The 17,081-nt window shown below is 29.0% G+C and overlaps 1 protein-coding gene across 9 annotated transcripts in view; it reads right to left on the bottom strand.

Moving 5' to 3' along the window:
* LOC136082381 (mucin-3A-like) overlaps positions 1 to 17,081 on the bottom strand; it is a 165,762-nt gene that overhangs the window by 110,819 nt on the left and 37,862 nt on the right. For 2 of the 9 annotated variants that reach the window (XM_065801529.1, XM_065801535.1), the window contains 12 exons: positions 16,155 to 16,253; positions 15,968 to 16,066; positions 10,396 to 10,494; positions 10,127 to 10,225; positions 9,874 to 9,972; positions 9,602 to 9,700; positions 9,348 to 9,446; positions 9,095 to 9,193; positions 8,827 to 8,925; positions 8,574 to 8,672; positions 8,351 to 8,449; positions 954 to 1,064 (listed from right to left, as the gene is read on the bottom strand). In XM_065801529.1, coding sequence (XP_065657601.1) covers positions 954 to 1,064; positions 8,351 to 8,449; positions 8,574 to 8,672; positions 8,827 to 8,925; positions 9,095 to 9,193; positions 9,348 to 9,446; positions 9,602 to 9,700; positions 9,874 to 9,972; positions 10,127 to 10,225; positions 10,396 to 10,494; positions 15,968 to 16,066; positions 16,155 to 16,253 — 1,200 coding nt within the window. The remainder of the gene's footprint in view (positions 1 to 953; positions 1,065 to 8,350; positions 8,450 to 8,573; positions 8,673 to 8,826; positions 8,926 to 9,094; positions 9,194 to 9,347; positions 9,447 to 9,601; positions 9,701 to 9,873; positions 9,973 to 10,126; positions 10,226 to 10,395; positions 10,495 to 15,967; positions 16,067 to 16,154; positions 16,254 to 17,081) is intronic. The other 7 variants (XM_065801530.1, XM_065801537.1, XM_065801531.1 and 4 more) reach the window with 5 other exon arrangements.

Genomic DNA, 17,081 nt, shown 5'->3' with positions numbered 1-17,081 from the left:
AAGGATGTCAACTTTTTTTTTTTTTTTACAACATTTTCACTTCTAACAAGGCTGTAACCAACCATTATTAGAGTTGGAAGTTACTGGAAGAGAAAAGATGAAGTTTATAGAGCTTCAATTTTAATTTTAAAACATTACATCAACTCTAGATAAAAAGTAAAGAGTTAGATTTTGGGTTATAGTAATATCATATATTAAATCAAAACAAAGGGACCTAAAATAAATAAAACATTCTAAACACCTCAGAAGAAAAATTTATATTAAGAAATGAAAAATAAAATGAGAATTTATTTTGGTAATTCAAAAGTAGTTGTAAATATGAAAGATTTGTCAAATAGTCTTATTTAGCCAAAAAATTAGTATTATTAAGGCAAATAATAAAAGAAACTTGGCCATTGAAATAGACAAAACTTCAATTTTATGATTGTTTTGTAATGTAAAAGAATTTTGTAATGTAAAAGACATGAAGCTCAACTTGATGACAGCAACAGTAAAATACCACCTCTGATTCTGAAAACCCCATAATCTGATATGTATTCTGTAGCTTGTAAACCTATAAAATTTTCTAAACCATCGTAGTTGATAAATTGATTGATGTAGCAAATGAAGTTGTTGATTGAGGTAATGTTGTTGTTGAAGATAGTGTTGACATAGTGGAACATGATTTAAATAGATGTAAACATAAGTCAGAGGATAATAACAAAATTTGAGTTAACTGTTGCAGTACTCTTTGTCTTTAAAGAAAAAAATATTAAAAAAGCTAAGTAATAATAAATATAAATAAAAATAGAAACCTGAATGTAAGATAAAAGCAAAAAATCTTTTTTATTACTATTGAATAACTTAAAAGAACTTTTTCATAGTGTACAATGTAGTATTAACTTGGTCTTAGTATTTGGAAGTATATTGATGTTACTTTTCTTTCAGTAAAATAATAACAAAAAAATACACACCTTCAGAAGTAAGTTCATTAATCTGGTACATAGTTGTCATTGTTGTTGATTGCATTGGTGTTGTTAAAGATAATGCAGTTGATAAATTCTCACTTGTTAAATGATATATGGCTAAAGTGAAAAATCCAGTTGTTAATTGAGATTTAATTTTTTTCTAGAAGAAACTATTGGCAAAAATGAGTATATATACCTAAATAATAATTTGCATACTTGTAATAATAATAAATATTCAGCAAACAGATGCGAAACACTTTTATCCACTATAAAGGTTTTCTACTTACACCGTTTGTCTCAAGTTAAAGTTAAACATATATGAGGTACCATGTTAAATCTCAAGATTAAAATCAAGATAATAAGAGGATTATGGCAGTCTCAACTAAGATCTACTTCTATTTATGTAACTCTCTAAGTGTTAAATCTCTAATCTTACACTTTGTATCTTAGCTAAATACAGGAAAAAACCCAGTATTAACAATCAAAAAGTGAAATTTATATAAAAATTTTTATCAAAAACATTTGATGAACATAAAGTAAATCTCAATGATGGCCTACAACTCAAACTAATTTTGAAATTTTGTAAATTGTAGATTATGACGTTTTCGATTTTCAACCAACAACTTTTGATTTTTATATTTACCCCTAATTAAAACATGTACTACTAATTTTCAAACCTACTGAATCATTGATATACTGTATTTTTGACCTACTGAATTTTCAACCTACTGAATATTCAACCTACTCTAAAAAACAACATTAAAAACACAGACCAGATAATCGGTTGAAAATTAATTTATCTCAAATTGGTTGAAAAAAAAAATCTATAAAATAGGTCGAAAAATAAACTGGTCGAAAACAAAAATATCATAAATCGGGTGAAAATAAAAAAGACTATTTTTGGTCGAAAATAATTTAGGCCTCAGTAGGTTATTTGAAAGTTAGTTCCACTTTTCTTTTTGATGTTCTTTTTGTAAAATAACTTAGTAGGTCGAGATTTTTGTAGGTCTAACTATCTGACATAATCTCAATGTATTCTTTGCACGAACTATCTAATAGTAGAAGGTTGTACCGGATTATATGTTAACATTGTTAAGATATAATCTAGTACAACCTACTTTATGCCCGGTTGACTTCTAGAATTCTCTTGCTAGACAAAAGCTAGGAGAAGATAACTCTAACTTGTCTAAGGATTCTCGGTTGAGTGAAGGCTTGAGATTTTTCAACCAAAGTGTTTCCAGCATTAGTGAAAATTTTAATCCTGAGCAGATGCTAACTGTATCTAGCTAACGTCTGGTTTCCTGATCCCCAGGTAAGTACTATAAGAGTAAGCATAAAATTTCAGTTGCCTCCATACAAAAATTTGCACCATGCTTATAATTAACCATCTTGAACATAAAAAATCCAAAATTCACCTACCTAAAATCAAAAAACTTTAACTAAATTTATCTAAAAGACTGTCATAGAATCAAATCTGTGTTACATTTTTTCCTGCCTTGGATGATGAACACTAGAAATTCTTGACTCTAATCATTTGTTTTGCCTCTTTGGTAGTGGTTTTACAAATTATTCTCCTAATAAGATTAGAGCTCTAAAACTCAATTTAATGATTCTGAAACTGTGCATGAAAGATGTTCCTGTTAGTGCTTTTGGTGTGTGTTGTTAAACTCTTGACATAACTTTGCATTGATCAGCAGGAATGAGTTAACTCAGGAGGGGACTCTTGACATAACTTTGCATTGATCAGCAGGAGTGAGTTAACTGCCTAACTTATTGCTAAGGAAGTCATACTCTTTACTACAATTTAGGGAGTCATACTTTTTATTATAGTTGAGTCAATTTATTGATTGTGTTAAGTTCTCTATTAATTTAAAACATAAATTAAGTACCTAATAATATATAACAAATAAAATAAAAAGCTGACACAGCTGAAAATTAGAAAAAAATCAATTATGTAATAGTAATACCTAGAACTTTGACCTGTCCATTTTTGAAAAGAGTGTTTGGGGTAACAAAATTAAAATTTTTATTGTCAATATCTTATACAGAAGTGAATACAAACTTGTTTAAGTTTAAGACATCAATTCAAAAAAAATATAAACAGATAATTAAAAAAAAATATAAACAGATAATTAAAAAAATATATAAACAGTAATTAATTCCATCACTAATTAAACCACTATTACAAATACATGTTGTATTTGTAATAGTAACAATTTCAGTTACATCAAGTCACTCTAATATTTATACAGTATTTAGTTGAGAGAATACATTAATTAAAATGTAAAGAAATTTAAAAATGTCTTAAAAAAGTCTTGATCAACAAACATAAAAATGCAGACATGATAACAGACAAAAAATGCAGCAGACATAAAAAAAAGCCATGCCTTTTTTTATGCCTACTATTTCAGCTATACTTAATTGTTATGAATACATACAATTCAGCAATACAAAAAAATATATAACGAAATACAATCAAACCATGGTTTTATCTAACTTTGAATGATTTTATAATGCAACAGACATTGTAAAATAAGTTGAAACCCAAATTAGTTATTAAAAATAACCTAAATTAGTTATTAAAAATAAAAAATTAAAATTAAAAAAGAATAATAATTAAAACATATTAGACAAAAAAAAGCAAAAATAAAAAAGTAACTCTGGAAAAAAAAAGTTTACAGAAATTCATATGGCTGCTAATCTTCTAAACTACAAGTATAAAGAAAGTCAAGACTCCTTAGAAAGAAAACAGACTAGTATCTAGTCTACTTTCTAGACTCCTCTAGTATCAAAAAAAATATTTAAATAGCGAAACATAATAAAACCATAAGTAACAAGTAAAATCTTTCGTGCAATATTTAAAACCTTTTAATACATTGATTGTTGTGAAGTAACCCATTCGATTGCTATAAATTTATCTAATTCAAGCGCAGATATTTTTATGTCTGATTTAGCAAATTACGGATTAATATTTTTTATGGACAGCTAATGACTTTTTGTCTTCAAATTAATGAAAGGGATTGAGATCTACTCAATTAATAAAGGTAGCAGCAAAAAATAGCTTTTAGCAAGTACTGCTTGCAAAAATAATCAGAAACAGAAGAAACAGATAAATAAATGAAAAGAGCAAGAAAATGTTTCGTAAAATTTTCAACCTTCGGCGAAAGAAAATATCATTGAAATACGCAACACAACAACTAATTTTGCCAAAGGAATTGATAAATATTTCAAAGAAACCTCAAGAATCTCAATAAATGAAACAATTCAAAATCAGAAAATTCTTTATTTCATTAACTCTTTATTAAAAGTAGAGTAATAAAAATAAAAACAGAGTTTGAAACGTATTAGAAAAGTTAGAAACATTAAAATTTATATTTAAAAGTTAAAAACTAAACAAAAAAGTATTAGTAAAACCAAAAATAAAAAGAAAAGAAAAAAAAACTAAAACACTTATTTTAAGTGAAAAAAACATGATAACAGAAAAATAAAATTTTAATTACTAATCTTTACACATATTATATCCATCACCAATAAAACCACTATTACAAATGCATGTTGTTCCTACACAAATAGCATCAGGGTGACATGTACTTGAACATGAAGCTACAAAAATTAACAAAAGAATAACCTTTACCAACTCTGGATTTGTGTATACTAAGCATATTTTTTTTTTTTTTAGATTATTCACCTCCCCAAGGCCCGAGGGGGGCCACTACAGTCGAGGAGGATACTCATTTTTTTTTTTTTTTTAAATATTTTTTTTTTTTTATTTTTTTTTTTAGTTGTTATTCGTGGTGCAACCCTCTCTCAACTCTTTAACTCCGAAGCACGAACCTTGCCGAGCAAGGCCGCTGCACGGAGAAACTAAGTTGAGCGCGGTACTTCCAGGGACGTGGTGGCGGTACTTCCAGTGGACGTGGGAGTCGAACTCCGAACCTCTCGCTTACAAAGCGAGCGCTCTTACCACTACACCACTACCGCACTTGGGTATGCCTTGGGTAGTAAATTTAGAGGGCGGCATGTAATGAAAACAAAAACAGCATGTAACCAAAAGAGAAAAACTTTTTAAAATTATTTTTCTGCCCTCTAGCATTGCTTTTTCATGCGTGTACACTAAGCCTATCGCATCTATTAAATAAAATTAGTTTTTTTCAAAATTTCTTTGTGTCAAGTGAGCAACAAACACAAACAAAAAGCTGTTTTTTTGTCTATAACACATATTGCAGAAAATACTTTTATTGTATCAATTTTATCTACAAAAAATCAATTATTTTGTGGGGACAAATCAGAGGAAAAAATTATTTCCTCTGATTTGTCCCCACAAAGCATTTTCAATTCTAGTAAGAATGATGTAGATTTGAGTGCATTGAAAAAACTATTTAGATAATTCTGCATATTATGAGTCTGATAGGACACATTCCATTCCATTTAAAAGAAAAGTTTTGTTTATTTTAAAAGGCTGGATGTTCAGATAGGAAAAATATTTCACAATTATTAACATCCTACGAAAATTTTTCTAGACATTGTTGTGCTACGATCATAATTGAAAGTAACCTAAGTGGAAGTCTGGAAACTATTTTGCTGAAAAATTTAGGAATTTTTTGGAAAAAAATAGATTACTGGAAAAATGTTTTAAACAGAGTTTTCTTTGTCATTAAGAAGCTATGTGGCTGGGGTTTACCACTTCAAGGACACAATGAAATACTTAATGACAATAAAAATGGAAATTTTATGAAGTCACTAGTAGTGATTGCAGAATACAATTCCTTGTTGAAAAAGTATGGAAACTGTGGTTCTGGAAAAACTTCATGTATGTCAAAAATAAAACAGATTTTGAAAAAGAACAAACTTGGAACAGAAATAAGGAAAATATTTAGTGATTTAATAAAAGCAAAATATTTTTCTATAATTGTTGGTTGAACACCAGAAATAAGCTAAAAACAGTCAAATAATTTTTCAAATTTTTAAATGTTGGTCATAAAGCTAATGAAATGTTAAAAGTAACATTGAAGTTTCTAGATAAATAAAAACTAAATTTGGCAGAATGCAGAGGACAAATGTCCGACATCTACAATGACCAAAGTGCTAAAATTTTATAAATAAATTTATGTGCTATTTTTTCTCCATGTGCTTGCTATTCTTTAAATTTAATTGGTCATTGTGCTGTTGACTGTTGCACAGAAGCAATGTGCTGTTGACTGCTGCACGGAAGCAGTCAATAGCATATTGTCAAAGCAGTATATTTTTTCATACAAACTCAAAAGAATCCTTTAGTCTGTCAACTAAGCGGAGGCAGAGTGGTGGTCTCTATTGAAAGCAAAATAAAGCCCAACCAAAAAATTACAGATTATAGATCAAATGGTTGCACAGTCTTGTTTCAAAATTGTAAAGAGATCATTTAAGTGCTAAAATAAATTACAAGTGACAACTTGGAAAAAGTATCAAACCGCACTGAAGCTGAAGGATTATTATGAAAAATGATTATTTTGGCTCTTTCTTTATAAGTATGATTTTTTAAAGATATCAAAAAACATTTAAAAGCATAATTTAAGACATAATATCTATGTCTACTAATAATACATAACAACAATATCCATGACAGTCTACGTCCATGACACCTAAGACATAATATCTGTGTCTACTAATATTACATAATATGCCCACAACATAATTTAGTATTAATTATGTTGTAGTACACTTTTAAAGATATTCAAAACATTTACAACATTTCAAATATTTATAATTATAAATTATATACTTTTTTATATATTATTTGTCCTTTTATGGAATATCTGGGACTGATCTTCCAATGATGTCCTTTCTCTTTTAAACAAGATGCAAAAACGCAGTGTAAACATAGTTGGACCTGCTCTTGCAGCCAACCTTCAACCATTATCACATTGTTGTAATGTTGCTTCTCTTTCTCTTTTTTAAAATTCTATAATGAGCACTGCTCTAAAGAGCTAGCGTCTCTTGTGTCATCTACTAAAACTCATTCTTGTGTTACTCATCATTCAATGAAGTCCCATCTTTTTTCTGTGACTGTTCCTAAGTGCTCCAAAAACTCTTACTCGTCTAGTTTTTTTCCTCAAACATCATGTTTTTGGAACTCGCTTCCTTCTTCATGCTTCCCTGATTTATACAATTTGTAATCTTTTAAGTTGTCTGTCAATCATTATCTTGCTCCATAAACTTCATCTTTTCTCTTCCAATAACATCTAACTCTAATAGTAGTTGCTTGCAACTTGTTGGAAGCAAAGACAAGGGGAAAAAAAAATGGAATAGAAAGAAATATTGTCAAGATATTTTTAATAATTTAGAAGCACTTTTCTGTATTTTTAGTATTTTAAAATTAAATTTAAGATTAAATCTTGGTTAGCCTGAGAAAACCTTTCTCAGGCTAACTAAGATTTAATCAATAAACTTTTTACTTGGTGGTTGAAATTTCAAACACTTAGCCATGAATGTCTATTCTATTTGATTCCTATGACATTCTGGTGATTTTTTGAATAAACATCATTATTAAACTTTTGTATATTTAAATTTATTACTTTAAAAAGCAAAACGTAGTACTTTTGATGGATGACAGAAGTTATTGAAATTTCAACATTTTATGCAAACGAAAATAAAAAAATTATTTTATGTATCTTCAGCTATGTTATCAAATATTTAAAAAATGTCATGTTTTACAATAAATCTTTTTAGTTTTTGGAATACACTAGTGTTGACTTTTACAGTGATGACATTATCTTTAATGTGTTAAGCCCTAAACTATTTATCAAGGAATTTGTAACAACTGTTACTCAACAAGGCAAACTTTAAAGTATAAACAAACAAAGTTACGCAGAGTTTTTATTTTTGGAGTTTCAGAATTATATCAGATAAGTTGCTAAATCCACTTTTATCTAGTGCATATATTTGATAATTAATATTATTTGCTGCAACTTTGATCTTTGTGAAACATGCAATTCGTTTTACTGACATAAATAGTTTCTGTTTCAGTTAGCATTAGGTTTAAGTGGAAAAAAAAATTTTTTTATAATGGTCTAACAATATTATTAATTGTCAAAAAATATCTGAAATGTACATTCTTTCAGATTTTTCTTTGATAAAAAGTAAAAATTATTTAATAAAATTTAGCCAAGTTCATTATTTCCTGCATTTATTTAATATTTGAGGAAGGCTATATTTGTTTCATTAAATATCATATGAGAAAACTATTTATTGGTGTTAATATTCTTTTTACAGAACAAAATTATCTCTAATATTTCAAAACTTATAAAAGTAATCTTATAAAAGACTCCTTTTGTAAATATTTTCAAAATAAATAAGAAGCTGTAACAGCTAAAACAGCTGCGCTTTCAAACTAAAATAAAATAAAAATAATAACAAAAAAAAAAAACCTGTACAATTATTATTTCCATCATCAATAAAACCATTTTTACAAACACAGGTCGTGTCAACACAAGTAGCATTAGGATGACATTCACCTGAACATGATGCTAAAAAAATTAACTAAACTATAATTCTTATAAAGTATATATAAATTATTATAAAATAACAATTTTTAGAACTAAAAAAATATAAAAAAACAAGTTATGACAAAAAATAAATAAAAAAATAGACCTTTACAATTATTAATTCCATCACCAATAAAACCATTGTTACAAACACAAGTTGTGTCAACACAAGTAGCATTTGGATGACATGCACTTGAACATGATGCTAAAAAATTTAACAAGAATTCAATTCTTATAAAGTATATATAAATTGTTATAAATTTATAAGTATATATAAATTTTTATAAAATAACAATTTTTAGAACTCAAAAAGTAGAAAAAGTAAGCCCTAACAAAAAAGTAAATAAATAAAAACAAACCTGTACAATTATTAATTCCATCACCAATAAAACCATTGTTACAAACACAAGTTATGTCAACACAAGTAGCATTTGGATGACATGCACTTGAACATGATGCTGTAAAAAATAACCAAAAATTCAATTCTTATAAAGTATATATAAATTACTATAAAGCTAAAAGTATATATAATTTGTTATCAAATAACAAGAAGCTGTAGAGCTTAGTTGAATCAGCCATGTTTTAGAACTAAAAAAAATGTTATAGTAAAAAAAAAAAAAATTAGACCTGTACAATTATGGATTCCATCACCAACAAAACCATTTTTACAAACACATGTTGTGTCAACACAAGTAGCATTTGGATGACATGCACTTGAACATGATGCTGAAAAATTTAACAAGAATTCAATTCATATAAAGTATATATAAATTGTTATAAATTTATAAGTATATATAAATTATTATAAAATAACAACTTTTAGAACTAAAAAAGTAGAAAAAGTAAGCACTAACAAAAAAGTAAATAAATAAAAACAAACCTGTACAATCATTAATTCCATCACCAATAAAACCATTGTTACAAACACAAGTTATGTCAACACAAGTAGCATTTGGATGACATGCACTTGAACATGATGCTGAAAAAAATAACCAAAAATTCAATTCTTATAAAGTATATATAAATTGTTATAAATTTATAAGTATATATAAATTTTTATAAAATAACAATTTTCAGAACTCAAAAAGTAGAAAAAGTAAGCCCTAATAAAAAAGTAAATAAATAAAAACAAACCTGTACAATTATTAATTCCATCACCAATAAAACCATTGTTACAAACACAAGTTATGTCAACACAAGTAGCATTTGGATGACATGCACTTGAACATGATGCTGTAAAAAATAACCAAAAATTCAATTCTTATAAAGTATATATAAATTACTATAAAGCTAAAAGTATATATAATTTGTTATCAAATAACAAGAAGCTGTAGAGCTTAGTTGAATCAGCCATGTTTTAGAACTAAAAAAAATATGTTATAGTAAAAAAAAAAAAAAAATTAGACCTGTACAATTATGGATTCCATCACCAACAAAACCATTTTTACAAACACATGTTGTGTCAACACAAGTAGCATTTGGATGACATGCACTTGAACATGATGCTGAAAAATTTAACAAGAATTCAATTCATATAAAGTATATATAAATTGTTATAAAGTCATAAGTATATATAAATTATTATAAAATAACAATTTTTAGAACTCATAAAGTAGAAAAAGTAAGCTCTAACAAAAAAGTAAATAAATAAAAACAAACCTGTACAATTATTAATTCCATCACCAACAAAACCATTGTTACAAACACAAGTTGTGTCAACACAAGTAGCTTTTGGATGACATGCACTTGAACATGATGCTGTAAAAAATAACCAAAAATTCAATTCTTATAAAGTATATATAAATTAATATAAAGCTATAAGTATATATAACTTGTTATCAAATAACAAGAAGCTGTAGAGTTTAGTTGAATCAGTCGTGTTTTAGAACTAAAAAAAAGGTTGTAGTAAAAAAAAAAAAAAATTAGACCTGTACAATTATTAAATCCATCACCAATAAAACCATTGTTACAAACACAAGTTAAGTCAGCACAAGTAGAATTTGGATGGCATGCACCTGAACATAATGCTGAAAAAATTAAAAAAAAATATAATTGTTATAATACAATTCAATAATTTTTGAAACTTACCTAGATATACTGTATGAAGAGTACTAAAGATAAGAAACAAAATAGCAGATTTAATTAAATGACTTCGATATGTCACAAAAAATAGCTTTTACTACTTCCATTGAATGCACAATGGAAACTTTCTAATATTAAATTTATTAATTCAACAATAAAACAAGAGGATGAAAATCTGTTTTAGTTGTAAAAGATTGTTGAACTCAAGGTTGCATCTCTTTCTCTTTTATAAAAATATCATGGTCATGGCTCAAATCAGCTACCTTCTCTAGTTCAACAAAAACTTATTCTCAGTTCACTTGCTGTTCAGCAAAGTTGCATCCTTTTAATATATCTGTTTCTTCATGCTCTAAAAATTTTTATTCATCTAATTTTTTCTTTGCACCTCAATCTTTTGAAGCCATCTGCCAGCTTTGAATTTTTCAACTCATACAACCTTTAACTTTTCAGGTCTTTTGTTAACCATTTACTCGCTCTTTAATAGTTTGTTTTCTAGTAATCAACTTAGTTGTTGCTTAATTTTGTGAATGTTTGTTTTGTAATTTTGTCAAATAATTGGTACTTTTTTAAGTAAATGTTACTTCAAGATATTTTTTTTTATTTTAATTTTTTTTTTATTTATTTTTGCATTTTCATAAATAAAGATTGCTCTTAGAATTGACTTGAAAAGTCAATTGGATTTAAGAAGAAATAAAAAATATAATGAATAATTCAAAAATTGCTGTATTATGATACATAATATGTACATTATACATGCATATTACATAATACATTATGTGTGCAGATAAAGCTTTAAGGTCAATTTTTCAAAGCTTTATTTTAAATACAAGTTTTTTAATGATTATATACTATATATACTTGCTTTTTTCATAACCTTTACTTTTCAAAAACTCTGGTATTCTTTAACCGGTCTGCATTCTGGAAACTCAAGAGGTTTGCGTTCTAATAATTAAAATTGTTATCATTTAAAAACATTATTTTGCATAACTGCAAAAAATTAAATCCAGTTAGAATATGCATTGGCAGAATGATATGTTTCAATTAACCATATATACTAATATTTTTAAGCTATTGATTTCATATGTATGTTGATTAACAACCAGACCACATGAGGAAAAGATGGATTTGAGAAAATCTTTGAGAAGAGAAGCATATTCAAACAAGCAATATTTTTTTCAAATAAAGCAGTTTAGAACTTTCAATTACACTTGTTTTTATATACACTTTATTATTTTACACTTGTTGGAGTTGAAGAAGGATTGTGATAATCTAGAATAGAGTTTATCACTACCATTAATTGTATTGTTTGAAAGTGAAATGAAAGGTTCTATATGGGGAAAGTTTAGAGTAGAGGTTAAAAAAACAGATTATTATAAATATGTATACACCTATTTATTTCTAGTTTTTTCCATTAACATTAAATCATGATAAAATGTTTTATGTAAAGTATATTTTTTAAAAGCATATACAGAAAACTAAATTTTTTAAAACTTTATCAATTGAAAATTAGATTTTAAATAACCAAACTTGCTTAAAATTAAAAAAAAAAAGTCTAATTTTTTTTATAAAATAACTGTATGATATGGATTTAGACTGCTGGTGAAAGTATGACTCTAAGACAAAGAAATGACATGAAAAATTTAGAAGTAAAAAATGCAAGTTTTTTTTTTTTTTTTTTTTTTTTTTTTAAAACATCTTCGCTTCCAACAAGGCTGCAAGCAGCCACTAATTAAAGTTGGAAGTTACTGTAAGAGAAAAGATGAAGATTGTAGAGCAAGATAACGATTGACGGACAATTTAAAAGATTGCAAATTATATGAATCAGGAAAGCAGAATGAAGGAAGCGAATTCCAAAGAACTGATGTTCGAGGAAAAATACTAGACGAATAAGCGTTTTTGGAGCACTTAGGAACAGTCACAGAAAAAGGATGACACTTAATTGAATGACGAGTAACACGAGAATGAATTTTAGTAGATGGCACAAGAGACGCTAGCTCTTTAGAGCAGTGCCCATTATAGTATTTGTAGAAAAGAGAAAGAGAAGCAACATTACGACGATGTGATAATGGTTGAAGGTTGGCTGCAAGAGCAGGTCCAACTATGTTTACAATGCGTTTTTGCACCTTGTCTAAAAGAGAAAGGGCATCATTAGAAGATCCGCCCCAGATATGGCAACAGTATTCCATACAAGGCCGGATTTGAGATTTATAGAGGTAGAGAATAGAATCCAGAGTAAGAAAGTGGCGAGCTCGATAAAGAGATGCAACCTTAGCAGATGCTAATTTTGCAACCGATTTGATATATGGTTTCCAAGAAAGATTGGAAGTAAGAGTTAATCCTAGAAGATGAAGAGTAGGTGACTCATCGAGTACATCACCGTTCATAAATATAGGAAGATCTAAATTATTGCGATAACGATTGGCTGAAAATAATTCAGTTTTATCTGAATTAAAGTTCACCAGCCACTGTGAGCCCCATGCTGTAGCAGAAGTGAGATCCTTTTCAAGCTCAAATGCCCCCTCCAAGCAATCAGAGGGTGTTGGTTTCTTATCACGACAAGAATAAATAGTAGTATCATCAGCAAACAATGCCACCTTAGATGTGAGAATATCTGGAAGATCGTTAATGTAAATTAAAAAGAGTATAGGGCCAAGGATAGAACCTTGAGGAACCCCTGAAGTTACAGAATAAGAAGAAGAGTGTTGTCCATCGAGGACAACTTTTATGCTACAATTGGAAAGGAAGGACTCAATGATCTTAAAGATGTTGCCGAATACACCATAAGAAGAAAGCTTTTGGAGAAGACCAGCATGCCAAACTTTATCAAACGCTTTTGAAATGTCAAGAGCGATGGCCTTAACCTCTCCACCTTCATCTAATGCACGATAAAACCTGTCAGTTATTACTGTTAGCAAATCAGCTGTAGAACGAGAAGATCGAAATCCATATTGATGGTCAGAAAGTAAGTTATTAGATTCAAGATGAGAAATTAAGTGTTTGTTAATTAAAGATTCAAAAACCTTGCTTATGATAGGAAGAAGACTTATGGGACGGTAGTTAGACGAATCAGGTCGCTCCCCAGAATTTTTGAAGATTGGGATAACAGATGCGGCTTTCCAGCAGGCTGGAAAACAAGACTCTGATAAGCACTTGTTGAATAGTTTTGAGAGTATAGACGACAGCTCCGGAGAACACTTCTGCAAGACAATAACAGGTATGTTGTCTGGGCCACAAGCTGTAGAAGAGTCTAGGCAGGAAATCACTTTAGATACAGATGCTGGAGTGATATGAATGTCAAGCAATGGATCAACCTGTTTGTTGGCAATATCAGGTAGAACGCAATTAGTGGAATCAAGAGATGATATTGATGAAAAGTTTTTAGCAAACAGTTCGGCTTTGTCTTTAGGTGAGGTGACAAAGTCTGAACCATACAAGAGAGGTGGAATTATAGATTTGCCCTTATTATTGATATTATTAAAGATTCTCCAGAAGTCACGAAAGCCTAATTTTTGAGATGAGATACGAGATTTCATGACCTGAGAATAGTGGGTTTTGGCGTTAGACAAAACCTTTTTACAGTTGTTTCTAGCAGTAATAAACAGACGTCTGTTTTCTGGAGAATTGTTTTGCTGATAAATATGGAAGTAACGGTTTCGATTGGCAATCGCAGCGGCACAGTGTGAGGAAAACCATGGAGGAGAGTGAGGCTTGACCTAGAATCGTCGAGAGGGAATAAAAGATTCCATGCCAGCCTGAATCCACAAAGTTATGTAAGAAGCACATTTGTCGACATGAAGTTGAAAGATTTCTACCCAAGGGCCATCACGAAGAAAATCACGGAAAGAGTCCCAGTCAGGTTTACTGTAGTTGTAAGAGGTTCGATAATAGGGGTATTCAGGTGATGAAGAAGAATGAGATATTAGTTTTAAAGAGATCAAACTGTGATCAGAAGCACCTAAGGATGAATGTGGAGAAACTGAGCACTGACTAGGATCAGAAACAAGACATAAGTCGAGTAGAGAAGGTAAATGATTAGGGTTGTCAGGAAAGCAAGTTGGAAAGTTGACTATTTGAGTTAGGGATTGAGAAAGGCAAAAGTTGTGGGCTTTAATGCCTGCAGAGTCACTGACACTAGAGCCAAGCCATTCAGAGTGGTGAGTATTAAATTCAAACCTAGTTTCACGACAAACAGGTGAATTCTTACGAATGTAAATGCCCAGGCCAAGCATGTGACTATTGGAGTCTTTACGAATCAGAGGAAGATAACCATCAACACTAAGCTCACAAGATGAGACAGCTGAACCCAAATTAGTCTCACAAAGAGCAAGTAGGTCTGGTGAACTTTGCAAGAGATAAGACTCAACAGAAGAAAAGTTACTTCGAAGACCACGAATATTAGTGAATGATAGGTTTAGAGAACTTGGTGATGATGATGGTTTTTTGTGTTTTATAGTTTTTGGTACTTTATTCATTATTAAATTAGATTGAAGAACTTGACTCAAAGCATAGATAGTACTCAGAACACCGTTTAATAGCCCAAGCAATTGCCTCATTACTACTAATAAACCCTAAGCCATAACAAAGGGCTCCAAATGTGGCCTCCGCAATGCACACCAAAAGTACAAACAAGGACACCATCCATGCGCAACATGGCACTGTTAATACTTTGATATTTTTCAGCTGTTGATTGAATCAGCCTCTCTGAGAGCTACCACAGAGTTCGGGAAACCTGACTACCAGCCGGCCTCAGAACCATAAAACTGAGTTTTAGAGCTGTACCCTCATAAGGAGATAATAGAATGAGTTGCCTAGTCATAAAAACAGTGACACAAGCAAACCCATGCATTGAGTCAAGAAGATCCAGCATTCAACATCCTAAACTGGAAACAATGTATTAAAAATACATCTGCGCCAGCCTAACAGATGAAGTAATAACATATTTGAATTGAAGTAATAACATATTTGTGAATGAATAGAAGTAATAACATATTTTAATTTTGATGAACAAATATGAATTATGATGAACAATTATGATGAATTTTGATAAACAGATTTGAATAATGATGAACAAATTTGAAAATTGAAAAAACAAAATGTAACAAATGCTAATATAAAAAACTATATTATAAACAAAACTTGTGCCTTTACAAGTTGCATTAAGGAAGTATGGTTTAGCATGTAACTATACCCAAAGTCATATGTAACTATAACCAAAGCCATATGTATAGTACATATATACAATATATATACATACATATATATATATATATATATATATATATATATATATATATATATATATATATATATATATATATATATATATATATATATATATATAACACAAGATTTTAATTTTTAACACATTTTAGCTAATTTGAAATTAAATAATAAAACATATTAAAATAAACAACGCACCTTCGCAAATTCTAACTCCATCACCAAAAAAGCCTTTTTTGCAAACACAATTTGTGTCTACACAAGTAGCATTAGGATGACAATGATTTGAACATGTCGCTTCAAATAAAACAAATTTACATATATTTAATAAAAAATTATACTTTCAAAGAATTTATATTCAAAGAATATTAAAATAACAACATACCTTCACAAATGCTAACACCATCACCAATAAAACTACTATGACAAATACAACTAGTGCCTACACAAGTAGCATTAGGATGACATTCACTTGAACATGTAGCTAAAAAAAGTGTTAAAATAAGAAAGTTTAAAGAAACAGAAAAAAAGCAATAAATAAAAAACTGTTTCAAATAAGTTTTTAAAACTAACAAAACATTTCTATTTTTCATATATATATATATAAACATATATAAGAATTACACATAAAAAACCACAAACCAATACTCATGGTCCTTGAAGTAAGACTAATGGTTTAACATTAGTTAAACCATCAGTCTTACCATTTAATATTCAAAATTCACCAGATTTACTTACTCTTTGTAAGAATAGTTTAAATTCAGCTGTTTTATATATGGTTCACAGTGTTGTTGGCTATTATCCTTTAATTTAAAAAAATCTAATAGTAACATGCTTGGTCTGGCGTAGACTTATGCAACAATTCAGCCATTTTTCTCACATCTTTCTCTTAGGCTTGAAACCTCTGACTAATCTTTTGTGTATTTCCATTCAGTTTCTATTTACTCGATTACCTTTCTCTTTGTTCTTTATCATTCTTTTTTTCCTCAAGACTGCACTCTTTTTGATCAAACTTCTGATCAAATTGAACAAGCCTGTTTTCTTTATCCCTCAGAAAATATTGTTGGTGACTTTGGGGAGTCACCAACAATAATTCATTCATAAAATCATTAACAAAGGTAAGTAAAAAAATGGAAATTATTAACAAAGGTAAGCCAAACAATTCATCTCTAATTTATGGGTCTGATTTTACTACCTCTTCCAAGGATAAGACAAATCTCTTTCTAAAGGAGCTTTTCCTCTAATTCATTTCTCAAATCGAATGACCACACTACTATTCCAGTAAAACAGATTTATTATTAGACAACCAAAT

Source organism: Hydra vulgaris, chromosome 07 (genome assembly GCF_038396675.1).
Source record: "Hydra vulgaris chromosome 07, alternate assembly HydraT2T_AEP".
Classification (NCBI taxonomy): domain Eukaryota; kingdom Metazoa; phylum Cnidaria; class Hydrozoa; order Anthoathecata; family Hydridae; genus Hydra; species Hydra vulgaris.
This window is presented reverse-complemented; position numbering and strand designations above follow the sequence as displayed.